The sequence below is a fragment of the Narcine bancroftii genome, chromosome 1 (assembly GCF_036971445.1).
Source record: "Narcine bancroftii isolate sNarBan1 chromosome 1, sNarBan1.hap1, whole genome shotgun sequence".
In the NCBI taxonomy this organism is placed as follows: Eukaryota; Metazoa; Chordata; class Chondrichthyes; order Torpediniformes; family Narcinidae; genus Narcine; species Narcine bancroftii.
This window is the reverse complement of record NC_091469.1, coordinates 70730386-70754733: the sequence shown is the minus strand read 5'-3', so window position 1 is coordinate 70754733 and position 24348 is coordinate 70730386. Positions and strand designations below refer to the sequence as shown.

General features: G+C 38.5%; 1 protein-coding gene across 19 annotated transcripts in view; it reads right to left on the bottom strand.

Moving 5' to 3' along the window:
• The window catches only part of agtpbp1 (ATP/GTP binding carboxypeptidase 1), a 336033-nt gene that overhangs the window by 121529 nt on the left and 190156 nt on the right, over window positions 1–24348 (bottom strand). For all 19 annotated transcript variants that reach the window (XR_011354831.1, XR_011354825.1, XR_011354830.1 and 16 more), the window contains 4 exons: window positions 13082–13119; window positions 11365–11573; window positions 5269–5446; window positions 3701–3783 (listed from right to left, as the gene is read on the bottom strand). Coding sequence is in view for 15 of the 19 variants with exons in the window: in XM_069929750.1 (XP_069785851.1) it covers window positions 3701–3783; window positions 5269–5446; window positions 11365–11573; window positions 13082–13119 (508 nt within the window). In the remaining 4 variants the exon portion in view is untranslated. The remainder of the gene's footprint in view (window positions 1–3700; window positions 3784–5268; window positions 5447–11364; window positions 11574–13081; window positions 13120–24348) is intronic.

Below are 24348 nucleotides of genomic sequence, written 5' to 3'. Positions count from 1 at the left end.
GCGAAGAGGGGTCGATAACTTCAAATTCCTGGGTGTCAACATCTCTAAGGATCTGTCCTGGGGCCTCCAACTCAATGCAATCATGAATAAGGCTCACCAGAGGCTATATTTCTTGAGGAGTTTGAGGAGATTCGGTATGTCACCAAAAACTCAAAAGATTTCTACAGGTGTACTGTGGAGATCATTCTGTCTGGTTACAGCACTGTCTGGTATGGTGGTGCCAACACACAGGACAGGAAAAAATTCCAGAGTGTTGTTAACTTGGCCTGTGACATCACAGGCACCAGTCTTCACTCAAAGACATCGACAAGGGGCAGTACCTTAAGAAAGCAACCTTTCTCCTCAAGGACCCCCACCACCCAGGTCACGTCCTCTTCACACTGCTATGGGGAAAAAGGTACAGGAGCCTAAATATGAGCATGTAGCAGTACAAAGGTCAATGAACCACAGTCACTTCCTCACTTTCTCCTATCTTCTTGCACTATTTATTGATTTTAAGGTGTAATTTATAGCAATATTTACACTTTGATGCTGCTGCAAAACCACGAATTTCATGACATGTATCTTGACAATAAATTCTGAATCTGTTTCTCAGACATGCCCTTGGCTCTCTTTAGTTGTCTGTCTCCCTTCTCCCTCCTGCTTATCCAGTTCAACAGTAAACACATTCAAAAAAGATCTCCATTTCATACACATAGAAACCTCTATCTATCCTAAAGAAGACCCATTTTTTCCCTCATTGCCCTTTTGTTCTTAATATACTTTTTGGATTCTCTGTCCACCAAAGCCATCTCAAGAAGTCTTTTAACCTTCCTCACAGCCTTCTTCACTATACACCTGCATTCCTTATACTCCTCAAGGTATTCGACACATGCCTCCTTTTTCTTCCTGATCTGTGCCTCTCTTTCTGTACCTTGCCATGCATACTGTTTGCCAGGTTTGTTTTAGACTTTCCTTATCGCCCTCTTAAATGCCCCTGATTTGCCAACTGCATTTTTAACCTGTAACATTTGCCTCCAGTCAATAACTGCTAACATCTTGTCAAAATTTCCTTGCCCCAACTTTAATTTGAAGACCAGCGTTGTCCTTTTCCTTTAAAGCTAATAAAATTGTGGCATTGCGTTGATGTGTCTATCTTATTTCTACTCTCACACCTTGGAGGTCTGACCTTTCAACCTACATCCTAACTCTCTCTATTCATTTTTCAAGACCTAATTCCATTCCTTATTCGCATCATTGGTGGAACACTACTTCTGGCTGATTGAACCTCTCCTCTAAGAATGTTGTTGACCCAGTTCAGATGTCCCTAATCCACGCTCCCGGAATAGAGGACTGATTCCCCTATCACTATCACTTTCCTTCCTTTCCTTTCTGAGCCTGAAAGCCACAGTTGGTGTCAGAGACAAGGTTACTGTGACTTCTTCCTGATAGGTCATACACGTCTCCTCCCTCCCATCCCCAACAGTATCTAAAATCTATTACTGAGAGGGATGGCCACAAGAGGTTTCTATCTGCTCAGGCTGCACCCTCTACTTTTCCAGGTGGTCACCCTGTGACACCCTGACTGCACCTTTGGTTAGTCCACCTCAAGAAAGTTCTTATCTATAATGTCCTCAGCCTCCCGAATGTTCACTTGCAACTCCAACTCCCAGATCTGGTCAATTAGGAGCTGCTGCTGCATGTACTTCCTACAGGAGTTGTCATCAGGACCAACACTGGATGGCCCTATCTGCCATCTTGTCTGCACTAACTACTGCAAAGAATAGTTGTGGTAATTCTTACCTTTATTGCCATAGCCCTGTAGCCTTTGGTTACCCAAATCTTGAGCTGAAACCTCAATGCCTCAGTTTTACACTGGCTGCTCCAGCCATTTTAAAATTTGGTATGGTAACAGGCCATTTTGGCCTATGAGTCTATTCCGCCCAATTGACACCCCATTACCCTACACCCCCAGTACGTTTTGAATGTTGGGAGGAAACTGGAGCAGCCGGAGAAAACCCACACAGACAAGGGAAGAATGTACAAACTCATTACAGACAGCACAGGATTTGAATCCCAGTCCTGTCCCGTTTCCTTGCACTAAATGCTACACCAACCATGCCATCATGTATGTACTCTGACAATAAATATAAAATCAAAATGGCCACTCCACTAGACTCTGCCCTCCTTTTATACTCTTTCTAAATCAATCAGTGATCAGCTCAACTTGAGGATTTTTAAAAATATCCTGGCCAGCTTCACATTGTTTTCATCATGAAGAATGCAGTGGAGCAGAAAGATCTAGGAATAACGGTGCATTGTTCCCTGAAGGTTGGAGCGCATGTGGATAGGGTGGTGGAGAAGGCCTTTAGTATGTTTGCCTATATAAATCAGTGCATAGAATATAGGAGTGATGAAACTGTACAAGGCATTGGTGAGGCCAAATTTAGAGTACTGTGTGCAGTTCTGGTCACCGATTTATAGGAAGGATATTAACAAGATAGAGAGAGTGCAGAGAAGATTTACAAAAATATTGCCTGGGATTCAGCATCTGGAATACAAGGAAAGATTGAGCAAATTAGGTCTTTATTCCTTGGAACGTAGAAGGCTGAGAGGGGATTTGATAGAGGTGTTTAAGATAGAGAGAGTTGATATGGAAAGGCTTTTCCCATTGAGAGTAGGAGAGATGGATACAAGAGGTCATGGGTTGAGAGATGATGGGCAAAGGTTTAGGAGTAACATGAGGGGGAACTTCTTTACTCAGAGAGTGGTTACTGTGTGGAATGGGCTTCCGGGAAAGGTGGTGGAGGAGGGTCAATTTTGTCATTTAAGAAAGAGTTGGATGAGTATATGGATGGGAGGGGGATGAAAGGATATGGCAGGGTGCTGGTAGGTGGGATTAGAGGAGGGTACTTGGATCAGTGTGGACTAGAAGGGCCAAATTGGCCGTGCTGTAATTGTTATATGGTTCTATATGGTTATCATTTGAACAAAATTCATGCATTCCCTAAAATTTAGAGAATCGAGGCAATTGTGAACATACAAATTGAAAGATATAAGACCAAAAAAAAAGACAATCAACAGTTTGTTTCACTGCTAAAGGAAGCTAACACAAAAAAAAGTGATTATACCTTAACACAGGTCACTTAAATAGACAATGTTTGTAAGGTAAAAATGAGGGAGAGAAAGGGAAGGATACTGCACTGTATTTATAACAAGTGGGATGAATGCAATGGAGTTCAGAGAGCTATTTCATAAGTCTACTCTGATAGAATTGGAGCAAGTCAATGCCAATAAATGCATACACATGAAAAATTCAAAATAAAATGATAAAATAAAGAACACCAGTAATTATATTAGAGGATCAGAAATATTGTTGACTTAAGTTGACAAAAGTGAATATACATTGCAAAGGTATAAGGCACTCAGGAAAGATGGAGGGATGTCTTGTTAGGTGTTGTAACTCAAAAGAATAAAAGCAAGGAATGAACATTTCAATCAATTTTGTCTCTTTATCACCTCAGTAATGATCTTTTAGATTTAACAAAGGCAAAGTTAGTTTATAAATCAAGCAGAGTGATTCTCTCCCTCTCCATCCATTTTAAACTGTATTTCCATAATTTATTTAATATGCATTTTTAATGAATACTATACATTTCATGCATCTTGAATGAAAATGTTTTATCATCACAATTCAACTTGTTCCAAATTGTTTTAATACCTTCTTGCTTTCATTTTCTTCTTCTTCATTTTCATTGTCCGTTTCCACTTCTGCATCATCACTTTCGTCGACAACATCATCAACTAAAATAAAGTCATCTGAATTCTTAATCAAATAACGAGAACTGTGAAGAATTTACAATCAACAATGCTGGTCATTTAGAACCTATTAATATTGAATTTTAAAATGTGCTATAATGGCAACCCCCTGGTTGGATTATCAGCAATATTTTGCAGCCCATGACGCAATCCTTTGCCATCCATAGGTTTTTCACCATCTAAGAAGCACAAGTCAGATGGGTTTAGCTATGACAATACCATTCTCATCATTCACCATGTGCATCATTGCTTCGGTTTTGTATTCTCTACCATGCTGAAAAGCAAATATACCTTAGGCCTCTTTAACCGCCTTATCTAAATATCCTGCACAGCCATGATTGAGACAATGAATTCCAAGATCCCGCTGTTTCTCCACACTCAGTTTCCTGCCACTTACATAATTCTCCAGCTTCTTCACCCTCCCATACACTTCTCCTGATTGAATTGCATTGATCACTTTCTCCCCATATTTAATCAACATGATGAAAATTCCATACAGCCAACAACTTCCTATTTCACAATCAGCTACATTGAATAAACTGAATGCATTATTAAACAGCCTTAACAGTCACCACCTACGGCTCCTAGAACGCTTCCACCAGCGTTGTCTCCGCTCCATCCTCAACATCCATTGGAGCGCTTTCATCCCTAACGTCGAAGTACTCGAGATGGCAGAGGTCGACAGCATCGAGTCCACGCTGCTGAAGATCCAGCTGCGCTGGATGGGTCACGTCTCCAGAATGGAGGACCATCGCCTTCCCAAGATCGTGTTAAATGGCGAGCTCTCCACTGGCCACCGTGACAGAGGTGCACCAAAGAAAAGGTACAAAACTGCCTAAAGAAATCTCTTGGTGCCTGCCACATTGACCACCGCCAGTGGGCTGATAACGCCTCAAACCGTGCATCTTGGCGCCTCACAGTTTGGCGGGCAGCAACCTCCTTTGAAGAAGACCGCAGAGCCCACCTCACTGACAAAAGGCAAAGGAGGAAAAACCCAACACCCAACCCCAACCAACCAATTTTCCCCTGCAACCGCTGCAACCGTGTCTGCCTGTCCCGCATCGGACTTGTCAGCCACAAACGAGCCTGCAGCTGACGTGGACTTTTTACCCCCTCCATAAATCTTCGTCCGCGAAGCCAAGCCAAAGAAAAAAGAAAGAAAGAACAGTCATATGTTCAGTTTTGGCTTTATCTGCAAAGTCTCAATCATGCATCCTACATTTAATTCCAAATCAATGAAACATACCAAAATAAAAATCAAGAGACCTTGAACTCTGGTACATTTAACCTACTAGTCATTAAAACATCTGTGAATATTGCACCATACCCTCTTGGGTCAAACTCTCATTTTACCTCCAATCCCACTGGTCCTGACTTTAGTTGTGAATGTTAATGCATAACTTCTTCAAAACTTCTCTATTCATTTTCATTTTAGATTTGAAAAAGGATGTTGTGAGTTCAAAAACCTACCTTCAGGAGCTAAATTATAGATTTGTGCTACAGGACCACTACTTGGAATTATCGGCAACTGGAACTGGTAAATGCTTTTAATAGTAGAAATGGGAAGACGATTTTTTGGGAAACATTTTCTCATAATGAGGGTAGAGATGTTGACCAGAGGGTCTAGAGTTCTCACTGAAAGACAATCCTGAAAGACAAAGATAGCATATTTGTTTAAGATAGCATTATTAATAAAAGTACTAATCTTCAAAAAAAAAATTGGAGAATGCTTGACTTTTTAAATGAAGTTCATGCAGGAACCACATATGTAAGACTGGAATATAATAAACAAATGTCACTACAGGTAAAGAAATACATGGTTCAATGTAAAATTTCCAGGTCAATAACCATTTTTCATTGATTCCCAAACTCCTCAACTCCTAAAATGGTAAATATGTAGCTTTTCACAATACTAATCCAGACAGCAAAGTCTCAGAGATTTGTTGAGTTGACACAAGTGGAATCAGGGCCACATAGTTTTGGTTTAGTAATGCTTCATGAAAATTGAATTAAAAATAATTTAGCTAAAGTTCAAGCTGGTGAATGTAATCCAGTTGCAGCCTATTGTACTGTAATTGTATTTTGCATCATCAGCTTTCACTGATTATGGATACATCAAGAACAGTTATTTATACAAGGACTCTCACTATCCAAAAAATTATACTTGCGTTTTAGAAGCTGCCTACTCTTTCTTCGCAATTTATATTGATTGACCCCCATGTTCCAACTTTTAAAGATTAATATCAAGGAGCTTTACAGCAAATTGCATGAACACAGTAGAATTGCAGAAAGGGAATCGATTTGATGACAAAATGTTCCCTGGAAATGATCACCTTTGAGTATGAAGGATTGCCAAAGAACAAATGAATAAGCAGTGAGAAAATGGAGGCATCCAGTGGGTTGGTCAGTATGTACAGGTCGAAACTGTCATTGCTTCATGTTGGGACCCTTTAATTGAGTCTATAGTAGGAAGCAGTGATATTAAGTTTACATGCTGAACAGATTGATAAGAATCACTTTTGTTGTGTATGCATTCACACGATTAAGACTCGGAGACGTGATGCTTTCTCATCCTTTATTCCTATTAGACTAACATGGCTACTGACACACAGGGTTAGAAATATAGAAAGGTGACATCATGACGAGCCGTCACGATGTCCAGCAGAGGGCAGCTAATACTCAACACTCCTCCCCCCCCCACCGCCCCCACCACCCGATCCCGTGCAGTAAATACTGACTGGGCCCCTTCCAACTAATAAGATTACATCGGGCCCAGGAATACAAGTCAGCAAGTCAGAATTAGAATACATCTCAAGAGTAATTATAATTATAAAAGGGAAAGTATATAATAATCAGGGCACATAGTCCTTAAAGCATTCAAGTTGTCTTCTTTCACTTTTGGTTTGTTGTGCCAGTCTTTGCTTGGGATCTGTAAATAGTCTGGTCGGCGGTCGAGTCAGCTGTGACTGCCCACCTTCGCTGACCTCCGGTGGCGACATCCCGTCTTCGCTGCCGTACTGTCTGCGTGTCTCAGTTACTGGACTCCTCACTGGACTGCTTGGCTCCACGATCGTCTCTGCCCACACCCCACCCCCTGACTCAGCCTAAGGGGTGGAATGATCAGGGCAGGCCACAGCAGGTCTGGTTCCATCTCCTCCAGTTCATGAGGCAGTTCGTGGACCTTAGCATCAGTAAATGTTCATAATTGGTCAATGTGTCACTTCCACAATCTATCCCCCACTAGAACAGAGTATGAGTGGGGGCTCAATTTTTGTAAGATTACTCCTACCACCCATGAGTCTTTATATTGTCTATAATCTTGTATCAGAACTCTCTCGCCCACTTCCAATGTTTTAGGTGAGGTCTGTGGCGATGCTGTTTTTTATTTGCAATTGGAGACCTAGATCTGGATAAACTGTGGACAGCCTGGTCTGCAGGTTGCGGCCAAACATAAGTTCTGCTGGGGTGCATTTTGTGGAAGAGTGCGGCGTGTTTCTATACCCCAATAGGAAATCTGTCATTTTGTGTGGTCCAGGAGGTGTTTAGAAGTTTCATGGTTTTCATTGCTTTTTTGAATGTTTGTACAAAATGTTCTACCTCCCCATTAGTACTTGGGTGATAGGATGTGGACAAAATATGTCTGAGATTGTTGTTGTGCATGAACTTTTAAAAATATTCTAATGCAAATTGAGGCCCATTGTCTGTAACTAAATCATGAGGCAAAATGCAAAGATAGCTCGTAGACAGTCAATCGTGGGCCATTTGGATTGTGTGTTCACAGCTATTAGGAAAGACTCACTCATGAATGATCCAGTGAAGTCTACATGAATCCAAAGCCAGGGTTTAGATGGCCATTTCCATGGGTTAGCTTCGACATGCGGGATTTTTGGATGCATTAACTGATATAATTCGCATTCTCTTACTGTTGTTTCAATGTCTCTGTCTATGGAGGGCTACCAGAGATGCATCCGGGCCCTGTGCCTTCATTTGTAGCATTCCTGGATGGTTGTGGTGTAGTTCTGGTAAACATGGTAGTTTGCCATTTGGCTGGAATAATTGTACGGGTACCCCATAGCAAACATCCTTCTTTGACTGATAGTTCATGGCAGCATGTGTGATAAGATTTTTAATCTCCTGGAATGACTTCAGATTCGGGCCACCTTTGATTTTTCCCAATTCTTGTTGGAAAACCACTGCATGGTTGTTGAAGATTTGCTCGAGTTCTGGCTGGGAGGTGCCTGTGTGGTTCACATTTAGTATTAAACCGATTTCCAGCCAGTCTAAGGGAATGTGTTGTTGGCAGTTTCTTCCAAAAAGTGCTGGCCCCTGGGCACCTACGATGTAGAGAGAGTGTTTTTGGTTACTGTTGTTTGTATTGCACTTGGACATACATTTTCCAAACACTTTGATTCTGTCTCCTGTAACAGATCTTAGAGTTGTTTCAGTTCTTTTCACCGAGAGGCATGGTAGCAAGTGTTCCTTTACATGTAACGGCATTAGGGACACCTCGGCGCCTGTGTCTAACTCCATCTTCAGGGGTGTCCATTTATTTTTAGCTGTATAAAGATTGCTGTGTTTCCTCCATTTATTCCAGGAACTGAAATTTCAGGAGCTTGAAGGTCAGCCGTTGGGCTGTTATCATCATCGTTGCTAGGTTGCCTCTCTCTTTCTGCAATTGTTTTGACTTTAGCTGCCTGTTTATTTGCAGGCCACCTGTGCTTTGAAATGTCCTTTTGTTTTGCAATGGTTGCATTTAAAATTTTTGAAGAAACAATTTTCTGGTGGGTGGTTATATTTCCCACAAAGGAAGCATTATTGGCGGGAAAACCTCCTGACCAGTAGGTCTGATTGACCCACATCCAAGTTTTTATCTGCCATTTCAGAACTGCAGGCAGCCCTGTATACAATCTGTAATGTAATGTCTTCAACCATTGCCAATAATGTTTTGCCTTGCTTGGCAATTTGCCAGCCCCATCACTAATCAGTCTCACAGTACCTGATTTAGAAACTGCTCGAAATGACAGTGTTCTGCCAGTTTGCGCAACGATGCCATGCATTCACTTACTGTTTCTCCTGGTCCTTGTCTCCTTTCATAGAATTGTTGCCTTTCTGCCATAACTGGTGGTTTGGGGTTTAAATGGTTCCTTGAGCTGTGCATAATTCATTGAATGACTTCGTCCGTGGATCCTCTGTCTATGGAGGGCTACCAGATATGCATCCAGGTCATTGTCTTCATTTGTTTTACTGCCCATGATACTGAGGAAGAGGGCACATTTGCGGTTTATTGGACCTTCCACAATATTGTGGGCTACGCAGTAGTAGTTAAACCATTCTACGTAGTTATCCCAACTATCTTCTACTTCATTCAATTCCCCGAACTTTTCCTCTGCCATATTGGCATGCTTTCACCTTGATCTTTTGACGGGAATTTGTTGGGTAGTCGTTTTCTACCTTTCTTCGGTTGCTTTCTTTCTCATGGTTGGTGAATGGAGTATGAGTAGGACTCGTTTCATTCCTCGTTGCCACTGTTGTGTTTGCACTTACACAATTATGACTCAGAGATGTGATGCTTTCTCATTCTTTACTTCTAATACTGACACACAGGGTTATATATATATCATGACATGGACATCATGATACCTAACAACTTTATGACAAGTATAGTTAATATTGCTCCTTCCTACTTTACCTTTAATGTTCCTTGTTACATCTTCAAAGGAGATAATGAGTTTGATAACCCTGACCTTTGAGTCTACATTGATACTTCATTGTAAAAACACAAAAACGCTAGAAGGGGTCAGGCCTGAAATGTTGGCTTTTTTTTAAATTCGTGCGTGTGTGCTTGCATATAGAGACACACACACAGGTATGCACACACATATATATTATATATTATACATACATATATACACACACACACAAATTTATATATACTTTACAGGCTTATTTTAATCTGTATTTTTATATACTTTAGAGTTACTGTGGGTGTTTGGAAACAGGGAAAAGACACAGATAACACCAATTTGAAGAAGACACCAAGACACCTAGGTTCAGACCCATAAAAGCCTTATTATTGTTCCAATGAAAGCCTAAAACAATGGATTGTTTACTCAACGAGACACCTGTTAAAACAGAAGGGGCCATCTGCTTGTTGACTCTTGTTTTGGGAAAATGAAACCTAAAAACCACGTATTACTCAAGCAAGTCATGCAATTATGGGCACTTAAAAAACAGCCTTTAGTATCAAACCAGAGTGCTCTGAAGGCAGAATTAAAGTGACTTCAAAGGAAGATGGTCACTTCAGCTGCTTCTCTTTGTCACGAGAGAGCAGTTCTACTGTGGCCATTGTAATTGTCTCTTCTGACTGACCCATATCTTGGTAAAGAAAGCAACATAATTTTTGCATCTGGATCATGACTATTTTGTTGGTTACTTTGTCTGACCCTCACTTAGGTCTGTAAAACCATTGTGCAGGTCACAAGTTTCAACTCCTACACAAGAAAAGAGGAAGTTGTGACATATCATTCATATGAAGAAATGTTTCTCTGAAATAAACTCGACAAGAATTAGTGTTTTGAGAAGTTTGATAACTCGGCGTCTCAATTACTGCATAATTACTTCTGAACAACAGTTCTAAAAGTTCTGAATTTCAATGCAAGATTTCTAAGACGAAACTTTTAAATTTGACTTTTCTGAATTGTGCCTGAGCTGTAATGGTTTGGGCAATTCACACGCACACGCACGCGCACACACACTTGCGCATAGTGGAGTTAAGTTAAGAGTTAAGTAAGATATCATATATTTAATAGTCATTAATATATTTTTTTTGTTACATTGTCTTGGTAACTTTCTATTGCTGCCGATCTATGCCATAACAATATACACATATGTGCTTGAATGTATGTGTATATGTATAGATGCAAACATATATCTTTACCTCCAATGGATGCTGTGTGGCCTGCTGAGTTTCTCCTGCAATTTTATGTTTTTACTACAATCACAGCCTCTGTAGACTTTTGTGTTTCACTTGATACTTCTATTTTTGGTATGGATTCCTTTATTTTTGTTCTACAAATAATATTAGACAGACTGCTCTATAAGTACTTGGCCATTTTCTTGGAGCATCAGTGCTATGTTAGACATGTAGCAGGTATAGGTCTAAACAATTTTTTGCAAAGGAAGAGATACAGAAAATATGCCACAGATTTTCTTAATGAAATGTTCTTTTGTCACTAAAATGTCCTTTATGGCAGCCTTGTAAAAGATTTTAAGCTGACCATTTGATAACAAGTTTAATATTTAATTACTGTGTAACAGTAAAACATTCTTGCCAATTAAAAAAATCCTGAAATATTAATACTTCTTTTATTTTCAGTTTTAAAAAGCTTCTAAATATGACTAAGTATTACCTTCAAACAGTTGTCTGCAATTGGAGTGGCAACTCTTTTAAATGCAACATATATTCTCATCTTCAGAGATTCACCTGAGGGGAGATGCCATCTCATTTTCAACACAAAGTTTGCTCATACAGTGGTGCATTAGCTCAGCACCAATCAAGGTACTTACTTGAGATATATTATATAAGACTTTCATCCCTTCAGCATCAACAAAAGCTTTTCTTCCCAACTTAATACTTGTCATATTTTTGATGCAGGTCAAAATTCCTTTACGAATCAGCATATGCCGATGCCTTGTGTCATGTCTATGCCAGTCAATATAAATTGTGAGAAGAACAGGAAGGTATCCTCTATCCACTGATCTCCTGGCGTTGGTTTCTACAAAATAAAAAAAACATACATTCACATTTATTTTATAAATCGTTCCCTACATGCAAATAAGGAAATATATTTATTAAGTCTGTCACTCAACTATATGAACTAATGTAATATTTATATGTATATAAATATTCTTCATGCTTTTGTGGTGAAGAAAGGACAGAAGACAGGGATAGGAAGCATCTTCATAACAAAAGTGCTTTATGAGGAGTGTTTTTCATATTTGCATATCAATGTGGACTAGATAAGAATGATCTTTCAATCATTTCCTGCAGAAACAAAAAAATATTTCTTCATGAGAGCTCTTTTAAGATTTACTATTACAAAATCTAACAACATGAATTGATAATTATATAGCTTCACAAGGCTGACAATTCAAATTGACCAGTTTTGTGCAGCTGCAAGTGATATGCTCACATGGCAACCGCAAATGTTATAAAATAATTTCATTGTCAAATCTCTGGAAGATATACCGCTGTTTATAATTAATGTTGTGACCAACAAAAATTAGAAATTTAGCCAACTATAAGAAAATGAAAGAACCTTGTAAAAAGGCCATTACTTCATACCCAATACCAAAAATTACGCTACTGAATTATCCATAATACAACTGAAATCAAAAACTTAACTTTAAAGAAAACATCCCACCGTAAATAGCTTGAGAACCCCTAGAGGAATTTTGAGACTGTTTAGAAACAAATCAAAATTCAGCTACATGCAAAATAATTACGAACAAACTTTTGGATGAGTCAATTGGGTCTGGCCAGTGCTGAAGCCTCATTCTGAACTAAATCATGTAGAAAAGTCTCCACGTTGTTAGGTCTGCTTTGTTCATGAATGAGTGAGACAAACACCAGGCTGAGTCGAAATCAGGGTTCTTTGTTCTTTATTACCGGATTGTAACACTTGCGACTAAACATGTTAGTCGGAGAATGCATTCTGCCGTTATCAGCAAAATGGTGATTTTTTATACCCTTGGATATGTGCTTAGAACATCATCATATCATTACTTGTCCAATGACTAAAACTGTTGCTATCCTTTCCCTGCTAGCTTCCTGCCTCTCAATCCATCAATGTCTCTCTTATCTTGTAAGTACAAGGATGCATTCACATCTTGTTACAGCCCTGTACATTCCCATCTCATGATGTTTTACCTAACAGGAGTACAAGGACACCTCCCCTTCTTGTTACTGCCCTGTACAGGGTAACTCCCTACACATTCCCATCTCATGATGTTTTACCTTACAACGTGAGGAGTATTACCCAGCAATTTGAAACAAAAGTCAAAAGTGGTGGGCTCTTGCTTAACTGAGTGAAATAAAATGCAAGGGTGAAATGAAATAGCACACCAGACAGATGTTCAAAAGGGAGCTATCAGCACTATCGAATGATGCTAAACAAAATCCAGAAGATAAAGATGGCAATAGGAGAAATATTTAACTCACTAAGCAAACAAAGAAAATGTCCATTCTTAACAATTAAATTACATGGGCATCTAAAACACTTACTCGATTTTAGCAAAGCTGCCAGTGTGTCTAATGAGACCCTGTAAGAAATAACACAGGACATCGGATGAAACCGTTAATAAATTGTGGTAGGGATCCCAAAAAAACATGCAAAATCTCTTTAAAAAATCTTACAAATAAACCGTTAAAGAGGAAATAGACACAAGTTGATAAATGAACAAATACATATTTATTAGTTTGCAATAATCTTAAAAATATGCTTTCACATCAATAGGCTTTTCGTCTATTTAATATTACCTCTGTCCCTTTACAACTGTCCATCAATGTTACAATTTCCAAGTTACAAATACAGCCAGGATAAATAAAGCTGAAAGTTTGTGTGTTTTCTAATGCAGTCTTAATCCCTTTTCACACAAAAACCCCACGTTATTGCCACATGCAATACCTGTCTCTGGAAGCCGGCTTGCTTGTTCACTCAGAACAGAAGAAATGACAGGTTGGTGAGTCCTTTTACACAGCAAGTCGGCTTCCTGGAGCAAAATAGGTGGGGCGTGTAGCACAGCAGCATCAGAATCTAGCATGATGTAAAACATTTGCGCCAGGCAGTGACATTTCTTTGTATACAATAATGGATGACGAACAGCGATTGCTTATATATATTTTGCACTCTTTAGAAACAATCTTCTGCACTTCGTAATCAACTTTATGAACCATGAGATGTCGCATTTGTGTGAACGACGTGTTTGTGCGATCAGAAAACTGTTTGAGGAGTATTTGAAGAGAAGCAGGGAGCTGTTTGAGGCAGAAAGGTGCAAGGACCTTAGATACTGTAGGCAGAGACATTTGGTTCTTCTGAGTCAATTTGTGCTGGTCTCAGATAGAATGATATGGAGGAGAGACAACGTGGGCGCGTGTTCTGTCTAATGTCCTCAACAATTTTGATGAAGATGAGTGGCGGAGTCATTTTCATGTGTTGTCTTGGAACACTTTTGACTTTGTATCAGAAGTCTTGGAGTCCCCCCAGTAGCACAAGATGACAAACTGGCAACAGCCACTGGAACCTCAGCTTAGACTCACCATTGCTTTTTGGTGGTATGCTACCCCAGATGAGTATCAATCCATAATTTGTATTTTTGGTGTCGGTGTTGGCACGCCAGATTACTGGAGCATTGACGAGGGCCCTTTCTAAATGTTTTGTTGAACTGCCAAATGGTGCACGTCTCCAGGAGACAATGAACGGATTTGCAGAAAGGGGGTAATCAATGTTTGCTGGTGCCATCGATGGCACACTTATTCCCATCATGGCCCCCTCCATCACTGTGCACAAGCCTACTGCAATCGGAAAGGGTGGTACTCGATTGTTCTTCAAGTTATTTTTGAGCACAACTGCCGTTAAGGATCACGGCCTGAGTTACAATTATTTGTCTTTATCAATTAATGTGTATCATTTGTTGATCTAAACACAGACTTTTCATTGTTCCAGCTTCACAGATGTGTATGTGGGTTGGCCTGCCGCATGCATGATGCTCAAGTTTTAGCCAACTCGACCATCTACAGAAAGGCCAAAGATCAAGACAGGTACCTCTTTCCACGTGAAGTAAGTTTTCATATCCCATTGTACAGTAATGCATGTGTGGATCAATCAGTCATGTTTATTTGTCACATGTAACCATATAGGATACAATGACAATGAAATATATACATGTTTAAACTGAAGGAATGGCTGACTAACTCTATTTCAAATGAAAGTATGAAAAGTCAAAGGGTCTATCCTGTTATTGTAAAACAGCCACTAGAAAACATTAATGAACTGATTGTGATTTTTAGAGGTTCTACATTGCTCTGCCCACAGAAATCCAGAACTGTTAACGGACTGGAAATCCCCAAGCATCTAATTGAAGACCCAGCTTACCCCCTCAGGGTGTGGCTGATGAAGCAGTTCACTAACCACCACATACTCGATCAATGTCATCAAAACTTTAACTACCATTTGAGCTCAGCAAGAATGGCGATAGAAAATGCTTTCAAACGATGGAGGTGCCTGGCCAAGTGACTTGATATTTGTACCACTTTTGTATCAGAAGTTGTTGTGGCCTGTTGTGTTCTACCATAATATATGTGAAATCCACAAGGAACACTTCTTGCCAGAGTGGAACACTGAGCTACCCAATCTCCCTGAGTAGCCTGATCGAGTTGCCTATCAGGGTGCACAAGCACATACCAGGCTATCCGTGAGGCTATTACGTACATTCTATAAACTAATTCTGTGAAATAATTATGTCCATTCTGTTATCGAAATCTGTAACCTGAGTAAGCCAACAAATGACATCTTTTAGTAGATGTTTATGGCACATGTCAGAAATTTGTGGTGCACACAAAATATCTAAAGAACAATAACAATAAGGAGAGCAAACACAACTGCAAATGACATTTTAAAACTTAGGAAGGCACTTATTACCATGCTCAAAAGTAGTAAGTAAATGGTTAAAATTAATAAATGAGATTGAACATGACTCAGCTCTCCCCTAGCAGTCACCCACTGTATGAGCCCCTTACCACTGACTTTTTGCAGCTGGCCACCTTCTGAACTCCAGCAGCCTCACTGTTTGTCACTGCACAAGGTGCGGAGAAGCCCAATGATCAGAGGTATTTGGTAACAGTTGGAAGGGAATGAGTGAAATGTGGAAGATAATGTGAAACACATTTAACGTTAATAATCTAATATTAAAAAAAACAAAAATGTTTTAAATGAAGTTTAATCAAATCAATGAAACTGTGCCATATGGGCCAGAAACAAAATGCACCTAAGTTAAAACACAATGCTGGAGAAACAAAATGTATCTGGTCCCTTGTTGCAACAACATGCTGAATAGTCCTGGACCTGATGGCCAGTTCAAGATAGAGGAAAAGATGGTGCAGAGCAGATCTCCAATAGTGTGTAGGCACCAAAGTTGGGAAAGTGAAATTCCTTGCAATGTAACTAGCCAGTCATTATGCAGAAATTCACTGGTTAGCCAGGAACACATTCCAGCCTAATACAATTTGAATCCAATAGTTTGTTTTACTATTTTTTTAGGGAAAACAATTGTTAATATCAACTGACTTTCTATCATTTAATTCTTTTAATGTACTTATTCAATACTGCAGAATTCAAGAAGAAATTATGCATTCTTCTTTATAAAAGATTGCACAATCTGAAGTAGCATGAATTGAAATACATGTTCCAACATTTCAGGAGGCTAGGAATGTGTTGAAAAATGGCACATCGCTAAGCGTATAAAAATTTTCAGGAAAAATTACAAAGTGAGATGGTCCAATACATGAAACAGTTTATTAAGCATTGAATAAATGTGTTATATTTGAAACTAAATTGTGCATGGCACTGCATTTGAAGGAGATGTGGTATATAAATGACGTAGACATCTACAAGAGGTTCTGGATGGAAAAGATTAAGGACTATTCTTAATTAAGCCTCAGTCCCCTCTGCCAAAACTGTTCTCTGGTTGATTTTCCATCTTAAAATAACCTTGATATAATTGAATGTTTTTGTTTTAAACTTGATTAATTTAAACTTGTTTAAGACATTTAGTGCCAATAGAAACTACATTGAATTCTAAAATGTTTGTGTTCCCATGCCACAAGTTAAACTTTCCTGTCCTAACTAAAATAATCAAATTGTCACTGCCTGAATGAAATGATCCTGTAGCTCCCTCCATTTCAAGTGTTCCAAATTCAGTTCAAATCACATATTTTGTATGGCCTGTCACTGCAACAACTTCCATGATCTCAACCTCTTCATCTTTACTGTGGACAGCCAATCACTTTTCACTTTCATCCCCCAGACCAAAGCTCTCAAAGCCCTCTGTTCCTTTCTCGACAAGTCCTCTTCCATCTCCATCAGCAGGCAGAAATTGTCCTCACCTTCAATAATTTCTCCTTTGACTCACCCCAGTTTCTCCAAATAGAAGGGATAGCCATGGGCACTCACATGGGGCCCCAGCCATGCCTGCCTATTTGTTGACTACAAGCCTACACAGGTAAGGCTCCTCAACTCTTCTTCTGCTATATGGACGACTACTTTTATGCTGCTTCATACATCCATGATGAGCTCATCAACTCTACCCACTTTGCTGCCAACTTCCACACCAACCTCAAATTCACTTGGTCCATTTCTCCCCTTTATCAATCTCTCTGTCTCCATCTCAAGAGATAAACTCTCAACAGACATCTTCTACAAACCCACCAACTCTCACAGCTACCTGGATTACACCTTTTCACATCCTGGCCTCTATAAGGATTTCATTCCTTTCCTTCGATTCCTCAGTCTCCGTTGCATTTGCTCCCAGGACAAGAACTTCCATGCCAGATCATCTAAGATGTCCTCCTTCTTCCAAAGACATGGCTTTCATTCTACCACCATCAACACGGCTCTCACCCGCATATCCTGCATTATCCACACATCTTCTCTGGCCCCCTCCAACCCCATGCGCAGCAAGGATTCCCCTTGTCCTTGCCTACCACCTCACTAGCCTCCATGTCCAACATATCCTTGCTTGCCATTTCCTCTACCTACTAAATAATCCTACCATTTGATATATCTTCTTCTTTTCATCTTCCCTGGGGACCTCTCCCTCAGTGGCTCCTTTATCCACTCCCCTCTTCCCACCAACACCTCCTTGGCACCTACCGCTGTGATCGCATGAAGTGCTACACACGCCCACACCACCATTTTGGGCCCCAGTTATTCCATGTGAAGCAACATCTGTGAATCTGCAGGGGTCAGCCACTGAATTCCCTCAAGCCTTTTAATTCAGATGCCTTCCTTCTTTTAACTCGTGCCTTGAAGAGGGTCTCCGGCCCCAATGTGTGTTTACCTTGTATGGAAGCTGTGAGACCTGCTGAATTCCTCCAGCATTTCTGTTTTTTTTAACTACAACCTCTGCAGACTTTCATGTTTCACTCAATTCCAAATACTAAATTCCAAACACCATCATTTTCAACTATCAGTGAAGACAAGAGGAGTCACGTAATGGAGTAATGGCTGGTCGGGAAAACCAGCCCTCTCCAGGAAAATAGGAAAAAAAAGTTAGGAAAAAGCAAACCATAACAAAAATAAAATATAAGAAATAGAAGATAAAGATACAGAGGAGAGATAGAAGATGGCTCCCAAGAAAGAGAAAGTAAAAGCAACTGGAAAAAAAAGTAGAAAAGTCACCGGAGAAGATAGAAGAAGGCCTTACCTGCACGAAGGAACAGGACACTGTGGTGGCGAGGAGCGCCCGACGCTCGAGGTCAGTACCTGCACTGCGGAGTCGCGACCCACCAGCTGGTGCACTACAAAAATGGCTCTCAGAGCCAAACAAAAGTGCGCACTGGCAATCAAAGGAGAAAGAGGACACCGGCGGGAGGGGGGCTCAGCAAAGGAGCGGGCTATCACATAGCAAACAGGTGAGGGACGCTCGACACCAGGGCACTCAGCTGGAGGATGAGGAAGCCAACAGAAGAGGGAGCGATGAAACAGACAAGGGAGATAGATGGAAGGATGACCGACAAGAAGATCAATGTTAGTAAGCACAACAGACGAGCAGCCCAGGAGGGGAAGACCAGCAACAAGAGGCCCAGGAAGGAGAGGCCTGACAAAGAGATACAAGCAGCTCATCAGGAAAAACAAAAGAGACACAGGCACAAAAAAGAGAAGAAGACACAAATACAGATACAGACACAGAAGAAGAGGAGGAAGAAGACCAAGATCTTCAAAGAGAAATAGAAGGTAAAACTGATGGACAAAGAGAAATAAAAGGTAAAACTGATGAACAGAAAATAGATAAAGTCTTTTTTGAAGAACAAATGAGATAATTAAAATAATGGTTTTCATTAGAGTTTAATGTAATTAAAAGGAAAATGAAAAGAACAGAAGATAAAATGCAAAGGTTAGAACTGGTAATGACAGAAATAGGGAAAAGAGTAGAAAATGTGGAAGAGCGGGAAACGGCTGTAGAAATGGAAGTAAATGACTTAAGAGAAAAATTGGAAGAAAGTGACAAAAAATTAAAGAGACACTAGAGTTGTTATCTCAGAAAATTGATATGTTGGAAAATTATAGTAGGCGAAACAACATAAAAATAGTGGGACTGAAGCACAGATATGAAGGAATTTATAAAAGAATGGATCCCGAAGGTCCTGGGAACGACAGAAATGCAGAAAGAAATGGAAATGGAAAGGGCACACAGAGCATTAGCTCCGAAACCACAGGCACATCAAAAACCAAGATCCATCTTAATAAAATTTTTGAGTTACACGACAAGAGAAAATATACTGGAACGGGCAAGGAATAAAGTTAGAGAAGATAATAAACCATTGGAATACAAGGGTAAAAAAATATTTTTTTTACCCAGACATAAGTTTTGAACTCTTAAAGAGGAGGAAGGAATTTAATACAGCAAAATCGATTTTATGGAAAAAAGGTTACAAATTCATATTAAAACATCCAGCCGTGCTTAAAATATTTATACCTGGGGAGCAAAACAGACTGTTCTCAGATCCAGAGAAAGTGCAAGAATTTGCAGAACGTTTGCAGGACAAGAGAAGAGATGAAGAGATGTAACAAGAATGAAGAATGGCGATAAAGTATATATAAAGATATAAAAACAATGTATATGTAAAGAACTAAAGAGGGAAAAGAGAAGGGAAGGAAGGGAGTAAGGAGAGGGGAAAAAAAAGAGAGCTTTGTTATATGTGTTTTTTTTTTAAAGTGTTTTCTGGAGAGGGCTGGGTAGAGGGAGAATAACCATAAACTGCAAAATCAGTTGACGCTGCGAACAAGATCGCAATACAAATGAAAAGGGGAGTTATTGTTGCCCGGCAAGGGATATGGAGCAACTCAGAGAGGGGAGGAGCTTTTGGGGTCAAGGTATTAGTGGATGTGGGAACTGCGGGGATACTTTAGTTTTAAATGTGTTATCGTACATTAAGTGTAATAAGAGAAAACTAAGAGATGAAAATGGAGAAAAGGGGGATGGAGGTGTCAAAGAGGTGTATGCAAGATATACGATGGCCATGTTGAACTATATGACTATAAACGTTAATGGAATGCATAACCAAATTAAAAGGAAGAGGCTACTAAATTTATTGAAGAAGGAAAAAATAGATATAGCATTTATGCAGGAAACGCATCTAACTGAAGTGGAACATAAACTAAAGAGAGACTGGATAGGACACGTAACGGCAGGATCCTATAATTCAAAAGCTAGAGGTGTAGCCATACTAGTTAACAAAAATGTACCAATCAAAATAGAGGAGGAAATAATAGATCTGGCAGGGAGGTATGCAATGATAAAGTGTCAGATATACTCAGAATTTTGGAATTTGCTCAATATATATGCATTATTGAGGAGGATCAAAAGTTTAGGATTTTTTTTATGATTGCAGACACACAAAGAAATATATTGATAGGAAAGGATTTTAACCTTAATTTGGTTCCAATGTTAGATAAAACTGGACAAAAGACAAGTAAAAAGAATAAAGTAGATAAATTTATGGTTAAATCAATGCAGGAAATGAAACTTATGGAGGAGGCAATACCCAAGAGAGAAGGAATCTTCATAGTATTCGAGTAGGCACAAAACTTACTCAAGGATTGATGTTTTTGTTGTCAGCCCATATTCAAGGGAGAGTTAGGAAAACTGAGTATAAAGCTAGACTACTATCAGATCATTCACCCCTATTATTAGCAATAGAACTGAAGGACATCCCACCAAGAACATATAGATGGAGGTTAAACTCCATGCTACTTAAAAGACAGGAATTTAGGGAGTTTATTGAATGCCAAATTAAAACATATTTTGAAATAAACAGGATCAGTGAAAGACAAATTTATATTATGGGATGCAATGAAAACTTCATTAGAGGACAGATAATAAGTTATGTGACTAAGATGAAAAAGGATTACAATCGGGAAATAGAGCAGTTGGAAAGGGAGATAGTAAGTAAGTGATATAACGAAAAGGAGAGAATTGGCAGACAAAAAAATTAAATACAAAACATTACCAACGTTCAAGGTGGAGTAGAAATATAATGAAAACAAAGCAACGGTATTACGAACTGGGAGAAAAAACACATAAAATATTAGCCTGGCAACTTAAAACAGAACAAGCTAAAAGAACAATACTGGCATCAAGGAAAAAGGACAAACAAATTACATATAATCCAACAGAGATTAATGAAAATTTTAAGGAATTTTATAAACAATTGTATCAAACTGAGAACATGGGGAAAAATGATAAAATAGAGGAATTTTTAGATAAAAATGAACTGCCAAAATTGCAAGAAGAGGAACAAAACAAGCTAATAAAACCATTTGAAATAGAGGAAGTACAAGATATATTTTAAAAGCTGTTGAACAATAAAACACCAGGAGAGGATGGATTTCCAATAGAACTTTATAAAACATTTAAAGAGTTATTAATTCCTCCTCTCCTGGAAGTAATGAACCAGATAGAAGAAACACAAAACTTGTGAGATTCATGTAAGTCAGCAATAATTACAGTAATACCAAAGACAGGGAAGGATTAATTAACATCAGCATCATATAGACCGATAATAGCGAAATTATTAGCAAACAGATTGGCTGATTGTGTACCAAAAATAGTAAAACAAGATCAAACTGGATTTATTAAGAAAAGACGAGCAGCAAACAATGTCTGCAAATTTATTAATCTAATCCAAGCATTTCAAGGAAATAAGAAGCCAACAGTGGCTGTTGCTCTAGACACAGAAAAAGCCTTTGACAGAGTAGAGTGGAATTACTTATTTAAAATATTACAGAAGTTCAATCTACCAGAAAAATATATAAATTGGATTAAAGCATTATATAATGGACCGTTGGTGAAGGTAACAGTAAATGGATATTTATCGAGTCACTTTAGATTAAGTAGGTCAACTAGACAAGGATGTCCACTATCCCCCTCATTGTTCGCCTTAGCAATAGAACCTTTGGCAGAACTGATAAGAATATAAAATAAAAGGGATAAAAATAAAGGAGAAGGAGTATAAAATCAGCTTATTTGCAGATAGTATACCTAACAGAACCAGGGGTATCAGTAAAAGAATTACATAAGAAATTGAAGGAGTATGGAGAAATATCAGGGTACAAGATCAACACAAATAAAAGTGAAGTGATGCCAATGAGTAACGTAGACTATACAGAATTTTAAAAAGAATTACCATTTAAATGGCAAGAACAAGCAATCAGATACCTAGGGATCAGGTTAGACAATAACTTAAGCCACTTGTACAAACTAAATTATCAGCCACTAATAAAGAAATTGGAGGAAGACTTAAAACATTGGAGAGAATTACCGCTAATGTTGATAGGGAATTAAAATGAACATGTTCCCAAGGATACAGTACATTTCAAACGTTACCAATTCCTTTAACAGAAAAATTCTTTAAGGAACTAAAGAGAATAATAAGGAAATTCTTGTGGAAAGGGAGGAATCCAAGGATAGCATTAGATAAATTAGATAAATTTGCAATTACCAAATTTTAGAAATTATTATAGAGCCACACAATTAAGGTATTTATCAGATTTTTACCAGACAAGGGAAAAACCAGACTGGACTAAGATAGAACTAGATAAAATAGGGGAAAACATATACTTTATAAGTGGGATGAGAAGCTGGTGTAATATAAAAACTTACCAGTACTGCATCATTTACTTAATACATGGAAGAAGATCCACTTAGAAATGAAAAAAACGAATTATCAAATACCAAAATTACTATTGACGCAAAATCCGCTAATCCCTTTTACAACAGACAACCTTTCCTTTAGAGAATGGGGGAGAAAAGGAATTTAAAAAATAGAAAATTATTTATTGGGAAATAATTTATTAATATTTGAACAGTTGAAGTACAAATATGGAATAACTCATGGTACAATGTTTGCATATCATCAATTGAAAGCCTACTTAAAGGATAAATTGGGAAACAGCTTGAGATTACCTGAAGGAAGCAGCTTTGAATACGTGATTACAGACACAGTGATAATTAAAAGATTTATAACGAACACATACATTAAGCTGCAAGATAAGGAAAATGAAATAAACTATAAACCTAAGCAGAAGTGGGAAAAGATCAAGATAAATAATGAAGTATGGGAAAAGTTATGTTCTGGAACTATGAAGAATACAATAAAGACAAGGTTATGCATGATACAGTATAATTGGTAACACAGGGTATATATTACCCTTCAAAAATTAAAAAAAATGGGATTCAACATTATCGGATAGATGTTTTCACTGTAAGAAGGAAATGGGAACAACATTACATGCAACTTGGGCATGTACAAAAGTAAATATGTTTTGGGAAGAATTAAATCAGATACTAAATAAAATAACATACTAAATACCAGAGATATTTCTTTTAAGTAACATAAGAAGTAGAGAATTAGGCCTCAAATTGGATAAAGTGCAAGAAAAATTCATTAAGATAGCCTTAGTGATAGCAAAATATGTATAATGTCAACTTGGAAAATGGAAGAGAGCCTGAGTATACAGCAATGGTACATGGAAATGAATAAATGTATTCCATTGGAAAATATAACATAATTAAAAAAATAAAGTCACAATGTTTGAACAAATTTGGGAACCATACATGGAACATATCAGAGAGAGCTTGCCTACGACCTCCATCCCCTAAAATGAGAATGAAAATGATAAGACAAAACGACTAGATTCAGTGTGTAATAGATGACACCTTTTTCTTGTTTATTTTCCTTTGTGTGAAGATATTGTTTTATGGATTTATTGTATTGTAAATGTTGAATATTTATGGGTTTTGGAGGGGGGTGGGTAGAGGGGAGGGATGGAAAGGGGGAAAAAAGGGGAGAAAAGACCACTGCGTAAATTTAATGAGAAACGTTTGTACGTATTTTGGTTGATATGGTTCATAGTGTGAAAATATTTTTTTTTAAAAACTATCAGTGAAGACTTGTTTACGAATATTACAGGAGCTGCATTTGTATGAATGTGATTTTTTTTTGTTGTATGGATTTCTTGATATAATGTGGTTGTGCTTTTACAACACAACAAATATGTTCCTTCTGACCAGAAGTTTCAAGATTAATTTTTAACCAAGCAACTTCATTTGAGCAATAGTTATGCTCGTAAGTAAAATTGTGATTCCTATGCTAATTAAAGGGATTTAACAACACAAAAACATGGAAGAGGATATTATCAAGAAGCTGCTTATTTATGTGTCTTATGAACATGAACTAAAACATTCAATTTCATGTAATGGTTGTGAAAACTG